The sequence below is a fragment of the Phascolarctos cinereus genome, unplaced genomic scaffold (genome assembly GCF_003287225.1).
Source record: "Phascolarctos cinereus isolate Bilbo 61053 unplaced genomic scaffold, phaCin_HiC Scaffold_5;HRSCAF=322, whole genome shotgun sequence".
Classification (NCBI taxonomy): domain Eukaryota; kingdom Metazoa; phylum Chordata; class Mammalia; order Diprotodontia; family Phascolarctidae; genus Phascolarctos; species Phascolarctos cinereus.
In genome coordinates this window covers 27,000,366-27,020,409 of record NW_027555958.1, presented here as the reverse complement: position 1 = coordinate 27,020,409, position 20,044 = coordinate 27,000,366, and the positions used below count along the sequence as shown (strand labels likewise).

Below are 20,044 nucleotides of genomic sequence, written 5' to 3'. Positions count from 1 at the left end.
AGTTCATCTTTTATAATGTAACCTATTTTAGGAGTTTGTCTTAAAAAAAACACCTGAAGCTCATTTATTTGGATATTTGTATTAAATAATTAAACTTTCTTTTACAAATCCAAGAGAAGGCATGTTATTTCTCAGTCTTATGACACACAGAACGTAAAACTGACAAAATGGGAAGATATTGTTTAGAAACACACAGGCCACTGTTTAATAAAAATAATAGAGGTTTTATTTGTTACATATAACTTCATTTGTATTAACATATATTATAAATTTTAAAATTATTATGAATGATTTTTTTTTAAACCAAAGATAGTCTTTTACATTTTGGCAGCATGTTACTAAATGAGAATACTGATGGACAGTCAGTAACTGTGTATGTATATCTATAGAGATATATATTTATATCTACACACACACACACACACACACACACACACACACACACACACACACACACACAGAGCAGTGTCAGTTGGGAAGTCACGACACCCAGCTTAATGTTAGGCCAAATTAAAATCACTCAGATTCTGTCCTGTAGAAACGTTGCAGGCTTACGTCCATTTCTGTCAAGGGATGTTTCTAAAGCATGAATTTTTAGTGTAAACTTTGAGACAACTTTCATAGATATACCACAGGACGACCGCTGTCTAAAATTAGGATGACACAGAGAGCCCAGATGCCCAGGCAGAATGCAAAACAGCAAGAGGTTTACCCTGGTTCTTTTAATAGTAGCAGCCCAACTTGACAGCCAGGATGCATTTATCCCACATTAGGATTTTTATACTGAATATTCTGTATATAAGCGACTTGTTTAATTACCACACATACTAGAATGAAAATCTCAAATTAAGCAGTCTAAGCAAGTATTTGGCAGAAAAAAACCACTGAAGTTAACAGTGCTGAGGGAAGTGAGAACACCTTTTAGTGTTGTGTTTGTAAGTAAAGAGACAGTGAAAAGCTTTCATTCAAATTTCTCATCTCCTTCTTCCACGTCTTTCAAGCTGAGAACTTCCAAAGAACCTTTTCCTTTTGTCTCCCTCTGTATCAGCTCATCAATTTCTCTAAAGCAGCCAGGGTCAATCAGACACACCTGAAACATTTAACAGAGTTCTTTGATAGTGTCAGACAGACAGAATATTTTTCTCTACAACTGCAGATGTGGAATCCTTCAAGACAAATTTATCAAAAGACTTTTGTCCTCATTTTGTCCAGGTTCAAAGCAGAAAGGTTCAGGTGCTCATTTAGGAATTACATTCTTGGAAAAATCTCTCAAAATTTCCAAACGATGACTCTTATTGTTGGATGACAGAGGTGGGCTGCTTCAAATAAAAGAGGCAGCTGGTAATGCAGTGGATAGAGTGCTGGGCCAGGGGTCAGGAGACCTCAGTTCAAATCCAGACTCAGGCACTTATCTGTGAAGGTTTTCAAAGCCTTAGATTTTAAAACCTTATAACCTCAGTCTACGAGCTGTGTGCTTTTGTCATTTCTTTGTAACATTCTGTGGGGAAGTGCCCTGGTAATTTCATCCTTGCGACCATATGAACCTCGCTAATATCGTCCTGTGCTATAAGAATATCATTGCACACCAACTCCAAAAAAGGCATTTCCCTTCAGAGCCCAGGGAAGTCATCCTGTAGTACTGAATCTATAACTTATAATCCAAAACACTTTTTTATACACAGATTTACCTAGGCACTCCTTTCTAATGTTTCTTAACATAAGTGCAGAAATAACTTAGACAGCAAATATACAAAGGAATGAAAAGATTTTAGCTTACGATTTCTAACTGGTCACCAAAGTCTTCACTTTCTACCACCTTGATCAATGGTTTGAGCTTTTCTTTGAGCTTTTTCCCCTCCCTCACAGGCAGAATGAATCGAAGCCTCATGTGGGCCCGCTCAATCTTCATGTTTTCCTTCAACTGTCTTATTACTTCCAAGGCCTGTGAAGACAAAAGAAAACAAGTCATGGGGTCTTTTGGTTTCCTTGGGTCACCTTTACTATTTCCCATGATCCTCTTTTCCCTGGCTGTCCCCCAGGGATGGGACTCTCCCCTTCCCCAGCTTCCTTCCAAGTCCAAGCTAAAATCCAAGTTTTCCAAGAAGCCTTTCACAACCCCTCTTAATTCTCGCGCCTTCCCTCTGGTGTTACTTCTAATGTGTCCTGTATAAACCTCATTTGCACCCCATTAGACTCTGCGCTTCTAGAGAGCAGGACCGTCTTGAGTCTTTCTTTGCCTCCCCAGTGTTTAGCACAATGGAGGGCAGCTGGGTGTGCAGTGTGCTGAGCACCAGGCCTGGAGTCAGGAAGACTCCTCTTCCTGAGTTCAAATCTGGCCTCAGTTTCCTCATGTGTAAAGTGAGCTGGAGAAAGAAACTAAACCACTCCAGTATCTCTGCCAAGAAAACCCCAAATGAAGTGTCGGACAGGACTGGAAAACGACTAAACAACATTTAGCATGATGCTTGGCATGTGGTAGGTATTTAATAGGTAGGTAATTTAATTAATTACTGATCTGACTGAAGACTCTGACAACAGGGCCAACGGCAAGTTCAGTAAAAACTTATTTCCATGGACGGAATTTCAAGGACACTTAAAAAGCCAAACACCCACATACTGACCTGCTGCTTCGTGCTCTTGGTGGGTTTGACGGAATAGTGGATATCCTTCATTGCTCTTTCAATGAGGATGACGGTGTATGGTCTCTTTGTTTCAGGATTTACACATTTATCTGCTACAATTGTTGCAATATCCCTAAACATCTGCTCCAGCTGCGTGTGTCGTTCTTTATCTGACACCTGCACTTCTCCTTTTGTTAAAATCTAGAAGGAACAAGCCTTAGTTTTACTTATCGAACACGTTTTTATTATTACCATTTGGTTTTTTATCATCTACATTTCTTCCCAAGAGCCATCACTTATAACAATGGATGAAAAGCAGCTTAGCAGAAGCAGCAACATACTGTAAACACTGGGCACTTGGGTGCAGTGTTCACACTCCTCTCCCACCTCTGGTCCTTCTCATAGCTCTCTGTAGGGGCTAATGTAGCTAGCATTTTGCAGCATCCCGTTTTGATGACTTGTTCTTTCTATGGCACTGTTGTAGTAGTCAGTGTGAATATCGGTTTCTTGGTTCTGCTGACTTCACTTCGCATTAGTTTCTCTCCGTTTTCCCATGCTTCTCTGACTTACCTTCATTGTTTTCTACAGTACACTCACAGACCACAGCTTGTTGATGGCACCATCTACTTTAATAACTATTAATTTTTAAAGTGCCCATATCATATGCTAGTTGACCCCCAGAGGTAATCAGCTACAGCCATGAAGATGACTGAATTTCTGGGATGAAAATTATTAACTATTTCAGATGTGAGGATGCACATTCTTTAAGATGAACTGGATAATCATCTGTGCCTTGTGAACAACAGTAAAACCTCCCTGGGTTGGGATGATGTAGGCTAGAAGGAAAAAGACAATCTATGAAATCTGAATGATGATATTGAACATTTTAAGTATTCTTAAATGAGTCAATTAAAGTTTTAATTTTAGATAGGCCATAATGAAAATTGCTCACAAAATGAGAACTTGATTTGGAGGAAACTGAAATTTCTTGAGGCACAGGTTTGAAAAAAGTGACTTTAGACTGAAATTCTTTTTCCTTTCAAAACTTTTATGTTTTAAAGGTCTATAATTTCACTCGTATTCACTGATTATCAGAGCTCTCCTATTCTTTGTTGATAAGTTTTCATGAGTTGCTGTGTTTTAAAAAATTTATTCAGTTGGTGGCAAATTTTTAAATCAGAACTGTCTGTCAACTAAACTAGGCTGGTCACCACATTACAGACAGGCTTGTGCATAAAGCCGTTCTGTTAGGCAGGACTCTGGAGTCTGGGCTCTGCATTACCTTGAAGTCAAGATGTAGTGGAGAGGAAGGCTTAGGTGGATCCCTGGGGTTCCTCCCAGCTGCATGAGTCTATGATATTCTGAACATTTGGCCCTTTGGAGAGGAAGACATTTTTACTAAGCAGAAAGGCAAAACAGCCCCATCTGAATTACTAATTAATTCTGAATTGGTATACTTCAAGTTAACCATGAAACCCTGCTGCTCTAAAGTGCTTTCTCGGGTAAACGATGAAGACAGGAAATGACAGCACAGCAAAGTTCAGTTTGGACGAAATGCTTCATCATATCAGATTTTGCAGAACTCACCTGCTTACAGATTTCAGTCTGGTCATCGGTTCCAAAAGCACTGATAAGATCTTCCTTTTTAGCAACTTGGCCTTTAGAAACATTTACAAACACAGAGTGGGTCTGCAAAACTTCATCAAGATCTTTTTCCCTGAGGGGAAGGGAGAGAAAGTCACACATGAATATAATTGAAAGTTTCAGAAAGTCCTGCTATTTAAGCATATCAGAATGATATTGTCTTCAAGAACATTCTGAGTCACATACTTAATAGCAACATTCAATGTCTTCTGAACCAATTATTCTCAAGACAATGGGCCACATTTCACTCTGATTCTGATTGCCCAACAGGAAATTTCTCTTCTTCTTTTCCCAGAAAATTTCTAATACAGTTTACTGCCTGGCTCTACAGGCAGCACTGATGCTACTAAGGATTACAGATTTGAGAGCTGGGAGGGATGGCAGAGATCACCAGTCCCCACTCATTTTACATACAAAACCCAGACCCAGGTTGATTAAGGGATTGCCTAAGGTCACTCGGTAAGTGGCAGTTTACATTTGAACCAAGGTGTTCAGACTACAAATCTAGGGCTATTTCTACTTCTCCTCTACTGTATCATGTAAAATAACAATCATGAACACTTTTATATAGTGTTTTACATGCTATTCCACCCACAACAACCATCCTGTAAAGTAAGCACTATTATTATCCCTATTTTACAGGTAAGTGAAAGGACTAATGGCCACGGGGAAAAAAATGGATGTGAACCCAGGTCTTGCCATCAGTGTTAGCAGATGTAATTAACTTAGCAGCAGTTTACAGCAGAGACAGTGAAGAGGTGTGTGTGGCACGGAGAAGGCTGCGTCTGGCTTGATCCCATCCTCCCTGGTCTCCTGGAGAAGCTTGTGCCTCTGAATATCTTCCTTTCTCTCTAATTTTCACTCTCTCCTTAACAAATGGGCCTTTCCCTTTTGCTTACAGAGGCGTAGCTCTAAAAAACAATTCCCTCCTCTTTACCATGCCCATCAGTCCAGAACAGGATTCTTCACTTTTTTTGTCATGGACCCCCAGTGGCAATCTGGTGAAGCACATGCACCCTTTCTCAGAATGTTTATTATACATTCATAAAGTACACAGGATCATAAAGATCAGTGAAATAAAGATGGAAGTTTTTTCCCATTCAAATTCCAGACCCCTGGGGAGGGCTGTCCCATGGATCTTGTTTGTCCTTCATTCTTGAAGAGGACTAATGACATTGGAAAGCGACATCTGGACTTGCAAGTGAATTGGATTTAAGTGAGGCAGAGCCGTACAAAGTCATCACTGGAGCCCAGCGTCCAAGACATCAGTCAAGAGGACTGGCTGTGGTCCCCCCCATGGATCTTAACCTTGCCCTAAACCCTTTCCTATTCCTTATTTAACCATTTCTATTAAATGCCTCACTGTCCTTACAGACACCGAGGCTCACAACCACTTCCTCCTCACTCCCAATCTGACCCACTGCCAACTCCTGTCTATTCTACCTCCACGTCTCAGGCTGTTCCCTTCTCTACACCCACATCCTAACAATGGTGGTCAGGCCTTCAGCATGTTACCTGGACCATAGTAACAACCTTCTGATTGGTTTCCCTCAGTCAATCAACAAGAAGCGCCTCCTGCCAGGCACAGTGTTAAGCTATGGGGACATAAAAAGAGGCAAAAACCAGTCTGTCTCTCCCATTTGATTTTGTGATTCTTGAGAGTAAACAAATATGTATGCACTATATACAGGATAAATATGAAATAATTAAAAGAGGGAAGACACTAGAATTAAAAGGGGTTGAGAAAGGTTTCTGTATTTGATGGGATTTTGGCTGGGCTTTGGAGGAAGCCAGGAGGCAGAGCTGGGGAGAGGGGGGCACCCTGGGTGCCTAGGCCAGCTTGAGACCCTCCACAAAGCGGTCAACGTGATTATCCTAAGTCAAGACTGATAACCTCCAATAGCTCCCTATGACCTCCAGGATAACACTTATGACTCTGTTTGGCGTTTATAGCTCTTTATAACCTAGTCGCTTATTACAAGCAAACAGACAGCCTGCCCATGGCATCTGGGCCCCACCCGCTTTCAATGCCCCTCCAAGGGTAAGCTCATCACCTCAGCACCCCAGCTCCCTCCAGCCTTCGTGCTGTGGGTGGAGAACCAAACTCCACCCACCGCCTTCCTTTACAGAAAGCAGGGCAGACTCGGCTCTTCCCTTGGCATCTGCCTGGCTTCAATTCCATGGCACAGCGGGCCTCAGGTCCCTCCTGCTGTCCCCCCCCCCTTTCCAGCCTCCTTTTCGGTGGGTCCCTATTAGAGTGTAAACTCCTTGAAGGCAGGGACTTTCCTTTTCTCATCTGTATCCCCAGAGCTTGGCACAGGGCCTGGCACAAGCGGGAGCTTAATAAATGACACAGAAAAGCCCGTTTGCTGTTCTTTGCCCCCCCCAAAGGCTGGCACCCCTCTCCCCCAATTGCTGACGCCCCCTCCCCAATTATAGTGCACCTATTCTGTATCTACGTCTGTTGCCCCTCCCTCCCCCTTGGAATGTAAGCCCCTCGAGGGCAAGGCCTGGTTCCACTGCTCCTGAGCATCCTCCTCTCCTGGCAGAGGCCGGGGCCCTACGTGCTTGGGCACCGGCTGATCAGGAAAGTGAAAGCCCCCGGGGCCGGAGCCGCTCCCTCCCGGGTCTTTGGGTCCTCAGCACCAGCGGGGCTCGGCACACAGCAGGGGTCTAATAAGTGCATGCGGGAGGTGGGCGCTCAGCTCGGCTCGCCGCCCGCCCCCTCGAGGAGAGGGCCCCAGCCCTGCCCCCGCCTCACTCACACGCCGCTGCGCCAGCCCACGACCTTGTTCTTGTAGCAGGCGATCTCAAAGCGCTTCCCCCCGCGCTTCATGCGCACGACGGCCACATTCGTCAGGCGGATCTGGTTGGTGGGCGTGAAAATCGACATGGTGGCGGCTGGTCCCCACCCGGAGGGCGGGCCTGCCAACGGCCGGGGACCCTCGAGCCGGGCGGCGCGGACTCTGCCAGGAAAGGGTCGAAGGCGAAGCCGCCGCCGCCGCCTCTCCCACAACAACCCCCGCCAGGCGTCTTTAATGCGCAGGCGTTAGGAAGGGCCGGGGAAAACAGAACTTTACACCGTGGGGTGCGTCGACATAACCCGAACCAATCAAAAGGCAGGGCGACTCGATGGGCCCTTGGCTTCACCAATGAGAGATGCGCCACTGCCCTCTTCCGGCTTCTTTTGCTCCTCTGCGCTCTTACCCGGTAGCTCTAGCCTGAAATTGAACCACCCTGTGGCGCTGGCTTTTAATGGCCGGGTAGAAACCTGTAGTAGGAGAGATGGAGTTCCGGGGCGGGCCAGAGTCCTTCTTCACTCCCTGTTGCCCATCAATCTACCTTAATGTTTGGGACTGTCAGGACGAACACACAAATAGAGGCAGCTACTTGGTGCAATGGACAGAGCACAGAGCCTAGAGTCAGGATGGATCTGAGTTCAAATCCAGCCTCAGATACTAGCTTTGGGACCTTGGGCAAATCACTTCCCCTCCTTGCCTCAGTTTCCCCATCTGTATAATGGTGATAATAAAGGCACCTACCTCTCAGGACTGTTGAGCAGTGAACCAGATAATCGTAAAGTGCTTAGCACAGTGCCGAGCATTTATGTAGGTGCTTAATGAATGTTAGCTATTATTCTTTATACACCAAGGCATCTGCTAAGAGGCAAAAGACCACGGTCTCATCTGAGGCTAACACCCCTGGGCCTCAGTTTCTCCATCTGTAAAGCGAATGGATGGAATTAGAGGATCCCTTCCAGCTCGATACTGTGTGATCTTGGCCAGGTCCTGGACGGGGGTTGGGCTGGACAGCCCCGTTAGGATGTGAGCTCCTTGAGAGCAGGGTCTACCTCCCTTCTCTCCTTGTACCCCGCAGTGCTCAGCTGGTGCACTGTACGTGGTAAGCGCTTAATAAACGCTTGCTTGTTTCCTCATCCATCCCTTCTGAGGTCCATTCCAGATCCAGATATGCCATCTCTTTGCTCCTATTCTTTTGAGTTCCATTTCAGGGGCAGGGAGACCCCCACGAGGACCTTAAGGGGCCCGCTCTCCCATTCACGGGGCCACGGGGGCGGGGCTTGCGACGAGCCCCGCCCCAAGAGCTGAAAGTCCCGCCCACCCCCCGCCCGCTGACCAATGACGGCCGCCGGTCCAGCTGCCACTCTCCCCGCAGCCCGGCCTCCCGGAGCCAGCAGCTGTAGCGCCTGCCGGGCTCCCGCTGTCCGCCTGGCCCGGACCCTGCTCCCGCCACCCGCCGAGGACATGGGTAAGGTCCGCTCTCAGTTTCCGCTTCCCCTGCTCGGGTTCAGGTCCGCGCGGACCCTGCTCTGGCCGGCCCGCAGGCTGCCAGCCGCCTTCCCGGGCGATCCCAAGCTCCCCCCGCGCGTAGATGGACTCTCGAGGGGGGCCGTCCGCCTGCGCAGGCGCGCTCGTTCCCGTTGGTGCGTGCGCGCACGCGCAGGCGCGGGGGCGGGACGGAAACGGGGATTGGTGGGACACAGGTTTATGCCCAGCGATTGGCTGGTCCAGCGACCAACGTTCATAAAAGGCTTACCACGTGCTAGCTGAGGTTGGGGTGCAGAGTGAGGCAAGGGCCTGGTCGCTGCTGCCTTCGTGAAGCTTCCATTCAATTGGGGCGGATGTAGTCGTGGCATTCTAGAATTCCCCTAGGCCATCACCTGGATTTCAGATGAGGAAACTGAAGCTTGCCCAGGGTCACACAACTAGTTACTTTCAGAGGTTGGATTTGAACCGAGCTCTTTCTGAGAACGTTATTGCCAGGCTCGGAGCAAATAAAACCACATTTATTAAATGCCCACTGTGTTCCAGCCACTGTGCTAAGCAGTGTGACTGTTTATTGTGGCCTGGACTGCCTTGGCTCCTGTTAGGAAGCCTTTCTGGACCCCCATCCCTCCTTCGTGCCAGAGCCTTCCGTGTGAGACAGTTCCCATTTATCCGATGTTTTTTTTATTTGCACCTGATTGTTTTCTTGTTGTCCCTATGGGACTCTGAGCTCCTTGGGGAGGCGGGGATGCTTATTGCATATCTATATATACATATATGTGTCATATGTATATATGTGTATGTATACATGTACATATGTACACACACATATATGTAATGTATACTCAGTGCAGTTACTGGCACATAGAAGGTGCTTAACAAATGCTTATTGAATCACTGTCAGTCTGGAGAGGCCTATGGAGCAAATCTCAGAATCACCTTTTTAAATGCCTAGAATAAAATACATAGGATCACTCGGAAAGCCAAATTATATTGAAATACAGTTACCAAGATATTAAAAACAAGGTCCCCAGTCACCGCGGCTCTAAATACAATCTAAGTAAATTTAAAATATGTAGATACAAAGTAATGACAAGGCAGAAGTCAGGGAAGGCTTTGTGTAGGACACAGAAGTGGGGTTTGGAAAGAAGAAAGGGATTGTAAGAAGTGAGGAGAGAGATGAGGAGGGGAGGGCATTGTAGGCATTATAGAGTCAGAAGAAGGAAGCACAGAATGAGGGTATGTGGGCCAGCTTAGGTCCTCTTCCTTTCTTTTTCCATCCCCCCTCTCCCTAGCAACACCCCCCCTCCCATTCTCCATGGGGCTCTGGAAAGTGCCTGTTGGGGTACCTTTATCACTGGAGAGATGAGGGGGTGGATCATGGGTCGCTGGCCCTCCACAAAGGCTGTCCTCCATGTCTGAATGTACAGTTATCCCTTCCACATTGCTGGGGATGGGGGGTGGGGTGTCCTGCGATCTGGAGAATCTGGGTAAAATTTTTTGGCCACTTTTTTATACCAGAGAAGAAATCTGATTTTTTTTTCTTTTATGGGGTGTTTATATGACCTTATTGTAAAATTTGGGTTAAGTATTTGGGCTCTGTATTATCTGCTGGTCTTCCATGTAGTCTATGGCTTCCACAAAACTCCCCCCAAATTCCCATTTAATTTCTTATGCTGACCGATAAGATAGAGCGAAACATTGGTGGGGAAAGTCAAGATGTGGAAGGGATAACTGTACTCCCAACCTCCCTCTGCCTCATAAATCCTGCTCAGCTGAAATGCCTCCTCCTTCCGGAAGCCTTCATGATGCGCTCAGTTTCTAATGTCTTCTCCCTGGAAATTACTCTGTATGTATCTTGTATTTAATTTTCTTTCTCTATATTTCCCCCAGTAGAATGTAAGATTTTTGAGGGTTGGGCAATGTCTGTCTTGGTATGATCCTGGCACATACTGAAGTAGGTACTTATCCAATGTTGCTATGGAGTTGGGGAGCTGGGTGACTATAGGCAAGTCACCATCCCACCCTGGGCCCCAGTTTCCTCATCTGCAAAATGAATGGGCTGGAATTGATGACGCTCAAGGCCACTTCATAAAATCATAGATCTGGAGTGCTCTGTAGGCTCTCTCAATTTGTGGAAAAGCAAACAGGCCCATGGGGCCTGGGTTGTACAGATAGTAAGGGGCAGAGTTGACATTTGAACTCAGTTCCTGTGACTCCAAATCTAGTGTTTTTTCCCATCGTGCCACAGAACCCATAGCTGGGATAGAGCTGTGATTTTGGTGTTGGGTATGTGGGTTCCACCCTAGGTCATAGGGAGTTGTTGGAAACTCTTGGGGATTCAGTAACTTTCCAAGGGTCATACAGCTAGTCAGAATGAGTCTCTGATTCCAAGCCCAGCCCCCTCCATTGTTCATCGCTGCCTCATTTTCATTCTTGGGATACATTGGTATTGAATCTGATGGAAGAGGAAGTTGGTGCTGTGTTAATTTAGTGTCACTGTGTAGTAAAACCAATTGATGGAATGTCCAGCGCTGTAGAAACAAAAGCATGTTGTTCAAAACAATTGCATATGGTGGGTAGTGAAAGTCCTGAGCCCCCATTTTCTTGATGAGGATACTGAGGCTATGATCATGAAATGCCTCTCTTAAGTCCACCTCTATCAGGTGTCATATAGAAGGCAGATCTCCTGATTTGAAGCCTCGGACTTTTTTTTTTTAAACTATGCCTTGCCTATTCTTTCCAATAGCAGTTCACTGGTTTGCCTGACTTATTTTGCCCTGCAGTGAAAACAGGTCCAACGTTCAACGTTTTGAGGCAAAGGACACTGTCTAAGCAAGTCTGACTTCCACGACATCGTAGGGTCTATTGCATTTGGCGGCCCTTGGCCATGGGATTAGTCAAGCTTTATTACTGTGTAAAAGGCACGAACACAGCTGGAATAAGCAAACATGTTTGATAAACTCTGGTGGCCTGTTCAAGCCCTTCCAGTGAGCCTCCCTTCGGGCTTTCCTGTCTAAAGAGGATAGATGGCTCGAAGTGTCTGCTCACAATAAGGCAGTGACGTGAACACAAATGAGCTGATTCACCTGTTGGCCCTCCAGACAATTAATTGCATTCATCTAACGTAAGAATGGGAACTTAATTTCTGCAGCTCCAGAAACCTTTGAGGGAAGTTAAGAAATATGAAGACCGCTGAGTGAACCTCAGGGTCTATGTGGGAGTTTTTCCCCCTCTCTGTCTTCTTGAGGTGCTTTCTGGGCACAAACTGATCTTTGAAAAATAGGAACTTGTTTTCAGGTGCTTAGAGAAACACTAAACATTGGCCAGTTGCCCTCATCAGAAATAAGGTGTGTGAGTGGCTTAAGCATCTAGTTGAATCCTGTTAAATTAACGTAGCTGGAGTTCACTTAGAATGAATGGAAAACTCTGACTGTCCCATGGCTTGTGCTAGTTAGATTTCTGGTTAGATTTGCTGGTGCCACTTGTTTCAATTTATAATTATGTATTATTTAATATGTTTATATATTATTTATTATATATTTTTATTTTAATTCATTTTATTTTTTCTATCTTATCTATTATTTTGTTATTATATTTATTACTTTATTATTTATTACACATATATAATTATAATGTGTTTTAATGGGAAAAAAAAGATTTACTCATGTTATATTTATTTCTATGTGTGTAATTTCTACTTAGATGCTTCCTTGGATGCATGGGACCACTTCTACACACCTTTGATATCCTTGTGGGTGAACAGGTTTTATGTGTACGTGGGTCTTGCCTTTGGTGTTAGCCTGTGCATCTGCGTTCAAGTTGTCACCAAAAAGCTTGTAAGTAGAGTTATTTCTTAAGGGAATGAATGGATATTAGCTGCGGGTCAGATTTTAGATATTCAGGTCCTAAAGGTTATAGAGTGTGTACCTTTACTCTTTTATACCTCTGCTAAGTGAATGAGTGAATGAATAAAACAGCATTTATTTAGCATTTACTGTGTGCCTCAGATTAAATGTATCTCAAAGTTTTGTAATAATAATAATAGTTAGCACTTATATGGTGCTTTAAGTCTTACAGAGCTCTTTACAATTATGATCTTATCCTCTCCTCACAGTAACCCTGGGAAGCAGGTGCCATTATTATCCCCATTTTACCAATGAAGAAAGTGACTTGGAAGCTAGGAAGAGTTTGAGGCTGAATTTGAACTGAGGGCTTCCTGACTCTAGCTTCTAGCTCTTTATCTTCTGTTGACACTTAGCTGTATGGTATTGAAAAGTTTAACTCCCACCAATCTAGAAGGGACAGCATACATGTGATGGACAGAGTTAGGGTCCAGAAAGGTTTTCACAGACTTGGAAATTGGGCAGCCTTGACTAAGTCTGAACTTGATTTGAAATTTAAGAGGGAGATATGCAAAATGTTACATTTGGGTTCAAGAAGTCCACCCCACAACAATAGGATGGGGAGGTGTGGTTGGACAGTAGGTTGTCTGAAGAAGAGCCAGGGATCTGAGTGGACCACACGTGTAGGGGAATATGGCAGCTCCAAAAGCTGGCACCATTTTTGGTTGAGAGAGGCATGACTGAGGCTTAAGGATGTTCTGCTCCCACAGCCCTCTGTGTCCAGGTTTGAGTAGCACATTTTAGGGAGGACATTGATGATGATGATGGTGGTGGTGGTGATGATGATGATGATAGCTGGCATTTATGTCGTGCTTTCACACTTTCAATCTGTAAGCTGGAGCACGTCTGGAGAAGGGCTCCCGGGACAAGGAGGGGCTTTGAGGCCGTGCCCTGTGAGGGCTGATTGAAGGAACTGGAGGTGTTGGTTCAGCAGAAGAGAAATGACTCCAACAGACATTTATTAGGCTTCTGCTTTGTGGTGGGCACTGTGTGACATGCGGGGGGCACAGAGATTGAAATGCAGCAGTCCTGAATGTGAAAAGCGCAGATTCCCCTGGGAGTGAGGAAATGCCAGATGAACACAGATCAGTCTTTGGAGGCAGGAGGTTGGAGATCAATTGGTCAAGCCATAGGCATTTATTAAGCACCTACTGTGTGCCAGGCACTATGCTAAGTGCTGTGTGAGGGATGGGGGTTTGAAAGGGAGGTGAGGAGCTTCATATGAACATAAATGAGTCATCTCCATGCAGATGATGACATGGAGAGAGAGAGACAGAGAGAAAGAGAAGGGGAGAGAGAGAGAGAGAGAGAGAGAAGAGAGAGAGAGAGAGAGAGAGAGAGAGAGAAAGGGGGGGAGAGAGAAAGGGAGGGAGGGAGGGAGAGAGAGAGAGAGAGAGAGAGAAAAGGGGAGAGAGAAAGGGAGGGAGAGACAGAGAAGTGGGGAGAGAGAGGGAGAGACAGACAGAGAAGGGGGGAGAGACAGAAAGAGAGAAAAGAGGAGAGAGACAGAAAGAGAGAGAGGAGAGAGACAGAAAGAGAAGAGAGAGAGGAGAGACAAAGAGGAGAGAGAGAAGGAGAGAGAGAGAAGGAGAGAGAAGGGGAGAGAGGGAGGGAGGAAGACAGAGAAGGGGAAAAAGAGACAGAGAGACAGAGAGAGAGATAGAGACAGAGAAAAAGAAGGAGAAAGAGAGGAGAGAGAAGAAGAGAAAGAGAGGAGAGAGACAGGAGAGAGAGAGACAGAGAAAGAGAAGGAGAGAGAGAGAGAAGGAGAGAGAGGAGAAAGAGAGGAGAGAGACAGAAAGAGAAGGAGAGAGAGAGAGAAGAGAAAGAGAGAAGAAGCGAGAGAGGAGAGAGAAGAAAGAGAAGAAGAGAGAGGAGAGAGAAAGAGGAGAGAGACAGAGAGAGAGGAGAGAAGAAGAAAGAGAGAGAAGAGAGACAGAGAGAAGGAGAGAGAAAGAGGAGACAGAGATAGAGGAGAGAGACAGAAAGAGAGAGAAGGGGAGAGAGAGAGGAGAAAGAGAGAAGGGGAGAGAGAGACAGAGAGAGGAGAGAGAAGAAGAAGAGAAAGAGAGAGAGAGGAGAGAGAGAGAGAGCGCGCCAGCCCAGAAGAGAGCCTTAAGAGACACTCATAGTTAATTAGAGGACAGGATAGGGATGGTAACGCTGCAGAGGAGACTGAGAAGGAGCAGACTAACTGGTAGGAGGAGGACCAGGAGAGGGCAGTGCCTCAGAGAGCATCTGGAAGGAGGGATTGCTCAGATGTGCTGGATGCAACCTTGAGGTATGTGAGGATGAAGACTAAGAAAGCACCATTGGATTTAGCCCAAGAGAGATAACTGTGACTTTGGAGATGGTTCAGGGAGAACATGAGAGCTAGCTTCAAGTCCCTGGAAGGCTTTAGTTTGCAAGAGGGGTTAGTTTGTGGGTTTGGCACCAGAGGGCAGAGCTCAGAGAAGTGGGTGGAAGTTGGGGCAATCTCCTTCCCACTGGAGCTCTGGCATACTAGACTAGGTGGCCCCTGGATGAGACAGGTCTTCCCTCCCCGGGGATCTTCCTGCTAAGGCAGGACAACCCTTGTGGGGTAGGCAGTAATGGGGATCCTCTGAGGATCCTCTGCATCTTAGGATTTTAATTTCCTGACCTCTGAAAGAGTCTGTTTCTCTGCCCATTTTTTTGTCATCAGGAGTGGGGAATTGTAGAAAAAAAAATTGGTTGTAATGGCCAAAAGCTATACATTTTTCTCTTTAAGGGTGACAGATCAACAGGGAAATCATCCCTCCAGAAGACCTCCCCAGCTCCCATGGCTCCTGTGGCCCCCTGGCCCCCGTGGCCAGTGGTCCCACTTCCCATCAGAAGAAAGAAGTCCATGTTTCTGGAGTGAAGATCTTCTATGCTTCTCAGACTGGTACTGCAAAGGTAAAAGGACCTCACCATTTTTTGGACCTTTGATTCCCAGACTTGTTCTTATGTGTTACATTGACTTCAGTGAAGAGTTTTATTCCTAAAGTTTTCTTTCTCTTTGTCTCTCTAAGGCCTTATTCCTAATCCTCTTCATACTTTCTGTTTGACATGATCTTTTAATTAACATTGCAGACGTGCAAAATTCTGAGGGATATCTTTTGTTTTTATAACATCTTAGTTTTTGAAGGTATTGCTCTCCCTTCCCTACCCTTCGCTGGCCCTTGTAACGAAAGGTTAAAGAGAACAAGGGGAAAAGCCAGTACAGCAAAACTATCTACCATCCCCTAGAAATCTGATGATGCATGCATTGTTCCATCCCATAGCCCCCCACCTCTGCAAGGAAAGGGGGCCAGTGCATTTCTGATGGTGTATGCACTGTTCCTTACCCATAGGCCCCTCCTCCACCACCTCTGCAAGGAAAGGGGGCTGGTGCACTTCTGATGATGTATGCTGTATTGCCCACCCATAGCTCCCCACCTCTGCAAGGAAAGGAGGTTGTTGTATTTCTGATGATGTATGCTGTATTGCCCACCCATAGCTCCCCACCTCTGCAAGGAAAGGGAGCCAATGCATTTCTGATATATGTTGTATTGCCCACCCATAGCCCCCCACCTCTGCAAGGAAAGGAGGCTGGTACATTTTCCTCTTTCCTCTTCAGGTGAGATGAATTACTAAAGACAGACACTAAGTTCTTCTGAATTTGTCTGGAGGCTTCAAAGCTGTATCAGGAATAGGGAAGGTAGGCGACCCTCTGCTGAGGAAGCAGTGTTTGCATAGTGTAGGTGGTTTTAGTGCCCACAAGTGCACTCCTGGATGAGGAAACTCCCTTCCCCGTCAGATTGACCCTGTCAGATTGTTCTCTGCCACTCACAGTCTTCGAATTGCCCAGAGCTCTTGGAGCTTAAGCCGCTTGCCTGGGGTCACACAGCCAGGATGGGTCAGAGACAGGTGCGACCCAGGCCTTCCTGGCTTTGCAGACAGCCCCATCACCGAGCTCGTGCTGCTGCCTGTCTTCTGCCTTTGAAAGCCAGTAAAAGTCAGTGCCTTCGGGGATAACATAAAATAGAATTTTTTTAAATGATCTGAACTTGGGGGGGGATATTTGTGTAGTATTGGGGAAGAAGGTTGTCCTTGTCGCCCCTTGTGGACGCTGTGCAGAGCTGTGTTTTTATTTTGTGGGGTAGCCTCATTACCTCATTTTCTGCAGTGACTGTGCCATTCTCAGAGGAGGCTCTGCCTCAAGCATTGGGATGAGGTGAGGATCAGAGCAAGTTGGCCAGAATAGTTCTGGGCCATATACTTGCCCACTGAGCTCATGAGGCAAAGCCCCCCAGTTCTGACTTTCACAGCAAGCTGGTTTAGTTGGGTTTCATACATGATCCTATGGGGTTTGGCCTTCTGCCTTCCCAGGCCTCAGTAGAATTAAAGCTGCCTGCCAGGCCTTGGGGGAGTGAGCGCTGCTGGAGACAGACACAGTGTTAGCAGTGAAGGCTGAAGGTGGGGGGGGAGACAGAAAACCTCAGCAATAGATAGGTGGGTTCAGAAAGCATGGCAGGCGTGGCTGGTTGGCGCAGGGGCTCAAAGCTTTGTGTCTCTTGCTGCTCAGAAGGTGGGACTGTGTGATGCACCCCACAGAGTGTGTGTGTGCCATAGCGTGTGCAGTAATGCTCTGGTCATCAGGACGTGAGGAATTACGGGGGGTGGGTCCTCTTCCAGAAGGCCAAGCTCTGAGACTTTCAGGGCCAGAGCTGATTCTGAACTGATTTAGCTGCAATAAGTAATCGCTTACCTTTCTGTAATACGTCCTAGGTGCTAGGCATGGGATCACTTTTATTTTATTTTATTTTATTTTTCTTATATTTTTAAGTTGATACAGTCATGAAGCTGACCCGGTGCATGTATGACCAGTAGCCCCAAACCAGAGCCCCCCAGGTTCACTGGCTCTGAGCTCAGTCTTAGGTGTGACTCACAAATGAGTCAGTCTCCCCAGGGCTCTCCCTGGGAACATCAGCCCTTGATTAGGGTTTGGGATGCTGCAGAAAAGTTATGGAGGCTGACATCAGTTCCCAGGCATTGGTGGGCTAAGAAGACATCATGCTGGCTGCTCTACAAGGCAGTTTTAAGCTTTGATAGCTTGTTGGAACACCCTTTGTATAGGATGAAAAACACTGAACAGAAGAGAATCACGTGTGAGCCCGTGAAAGGGCCAATCAGCCTTCCTTCCCTGTCCATTAGTATCACTGTCCCCCAAGACCTGTATAGTCCCTGTGACTACTGCAGGATGGGGCTGACCCTTCCCCTCATCCTTACCCCAAAAGGGAGTTTTGATTTTTTTCAAATCAGTCATCCTTTCCCTGGGAACTGTAGTTTTCTATCCTTTAGAGGGTTACCCTACAATTGAAGGCCCCTTTTCCCTGTGAAGTCCCACTTCATGGAGAGAGAGAGCTGGGGAGTGCTAGGGTTGACCCCTTCCCTTATACTTGGCCAGTGCAGATAACTCCCACCATCACTGAGGGCCAGGGCCAGGGTTTGCTTCTCTGTATCATGGCTCTAGTCCTCTCTGCTCCTTAGCTTGGCTCCTACTTCTTCTAAGGAGTGGAAAAGGGAAGGGAGTAATAGTTTATGTAGTGCTTACTATGTGCCAGGCACTGTGCTAAGTGCTTTTTACAAATATTGTCTCATTTGCTGAACTTGATCACGTTCAGGAGCTCCAGGACCCAGGGGTCTCCTCCCAGAGTCTTGTTCTGTGTACATCACAGCTGCCTGCTCCTGTCCCCGAAGCTTCTGGCTTGGTCCAAGGGCTCCTCTTTACACCACCAGCTCAAAAAAAGAGGACGCTGTGGTGTCATCTCTGGAGCTCATGGCTTCCTCTTCTGGTGCTCTGTGGTTCCCTGGAAGGCTATAGGGCTGCTCAGGCTTCCTTCCTGGGGAAGAGTGTTTGACCAACTTCTTTCTGGCTGTCTCAGTCCTGATTCTTACCCTGTTCCTAATAGTTTAACTTTTTTTTCCTGTTTTTTTTTTTTAAAGACCAAGTCTAAGTTTGTTTTATTCAGCCTGGCATCTTCACTGCAGGCAAGGGGTTAGGGCAGGACCCTGAGTCAGATGAGTTCTTCCCATCTCAAAGAGACAGCTTTATTGAGGGTCTTCAGCCTTTTCCTTAAGTAGACAGGAGAGGGATTCAGGAAGCTCACAGTAGGCCCTCCTGGGCACACACTCCCTGCATAAATCTTTGTCACTATTTACACTTAAAAAGAACTTTTTGTGCAGAATATATTCAGAGTTCACATTCTTTATACCTCCCCAGGATTCCATTCTGTTTGGCCATTCATCTCTCTGTCTATGTCTGTGTTTTCCTTTCTATAGCCACGGAGAGTGTATATGTCATTCTTCTGTTTATGCTTCATAATTTAAGCACTTATTACCTCAGCAAACCTTTCCTGTTTCTTTATCTTCTGCATATTTATCATTTTAAACAGCAAAATGGTAAGATTCCATTTTCTTTATATACCGTGGTTGAATCAACCATTTGCCAACTGTTGGACATGTAGGTTATTTCTGGTTCTTTGCAGTCACAAACAATGCTGTTGTACATATGTTTGAACAGATGCAGCTTTTTTTCTTTATGATAACGCCCTTGGGGCACATGTCCAATGATGGGATTATTGGATCAAAAGGGAGGATCGCAGGGAACCAAGTACTGTGACGTGCAGAGAGAGCTGAAGCCCTCTGATCCTCGGTGTCTTCACCTGTATGGTGAGGAGGACACCTCGAAATTGGGGCCCCACTGCCTAGGAGCCGCCTGAGTCCCCCTGCTCTGATGCTGCCCCTCGGCTCTGCCAGCCTTGCCATGGGCCCCCCCGGCCTGGCAGCATGGTTGGTCCGGCCTTAGTGGAGGACGTGAAGTGATCCCTTGGGTCAGTTCTCTGGTCCTTAAAGAGGCAAGGCCTTCTTCAGTTATTTCTCGTCATTTCTGCTTGTGGTCTTTGACCATTTATCCAGCACTGTGCGATCTGTGATTGCCATGGAGGGAGTTAATAAAAAACAAAGTGGTGTTTAAAAGGGGTTGAGCTCAGGCCCGGGAAGTGCACTCCTGCTGAAATGGGCTCAGTGCTGTGCCTCTGCCACTCTGGGTTTCTCTGATTTGTTTCATCAGGGATTTGCAACAAGTCTCGCCAAAAGGGTGACGGCTCTTGATTTGCCGGTGGCGGTCATTAATTTGAAAGAATACGACCCCGATGATCACCTGGGGGAGGAGGTAGGTGATGAATCGCCTTTTGTCTCTTTCCCCACCAGAGCACCTTCTGGGTTTTGGCTCAAGGGCTACTCAAGAATACTTGAACTTTCCAGAATAAATTTAATTTCCTTAAAAAGGTTCTTTTTGCTGGTGACTTTTTAGAAGGGACTCTGAGGCCAGATGATCTCAGGGGTGGGAAATGGCAGCCTTGAGGCCACATGGGGCCCTCTAGGTCCTCCAGTGTGGCTCTTTGATGGAATTCAGGGCTTCCCTTGAGGACCTAGAGGGCCCCATGTGTCCTCGAGGCCAGGTTCCCCACCCTGACCTGTATTCTAGTCATAACTCTGAGGAATGGAAGGCGTGCACAGTAGGTGCCTCCACGGCTGTAGCTCGGAG

At 46.4% G+C, this 20,044-nt stretch overlaps 2 protein-coding genes across 2 annotated transcripts in view; one reads left to right on the top strand and one right to left on the bottom strand.

Annotated features, from left to right (window-relative positions):
- Positions 1-203: 203 nt before the first annotated feature.
- Positions 204-7,341, bottom strand: SBDS (SBDS ribosome maturation factor). Its single transcript, XM_021006935.2, has 5 exons — positions 7,031-7,341; positions 4,209-4,338; positions 2,622-2,822; positions 1,778-1,942; positions 204-1,090 (listed from the first exon to the last, which is right to left on the bottom strand). Exons 1-5 carry the CDS (start codon positions 7,156-7,158, stop codon positions 962-964), a joined length of 753 nt encoding a protein of 250 aa, XP_020862594.1. The 5' UTR covers positions 7,159-7,341; the 3' UTR covers positions 204-961.
- A 1,059-nt stretch (positions 7,342-8,400) lies between these two features.
- The window catches only part of LOC110222093 (S-adenosyl-L-methionine-dependent tRNA 4-demethylwyosine synthase TYW1), a 244,141-nt gene continuing 232,497 nt past the window's right edge, over positions 8,401-20,044 (top strand). Inside the window, 5 exon segments of the mRNA XM_078154729.1 lie at positions 8,401-8,531; positions 12,254-12,387; positions 15,203-15,271; positions 15,274-15,369; positions 19,568-19,669. Of these exon segments, the coding sequence (XP_078010855.1) occupies positions 8,402-8,531; positions 12,254-12,387; positions 15,203-15,271; positions 15,274-15,369; positions 19,568-19,669 (531 nt within the window). The 5' untranslated portion in view covers position 8,401.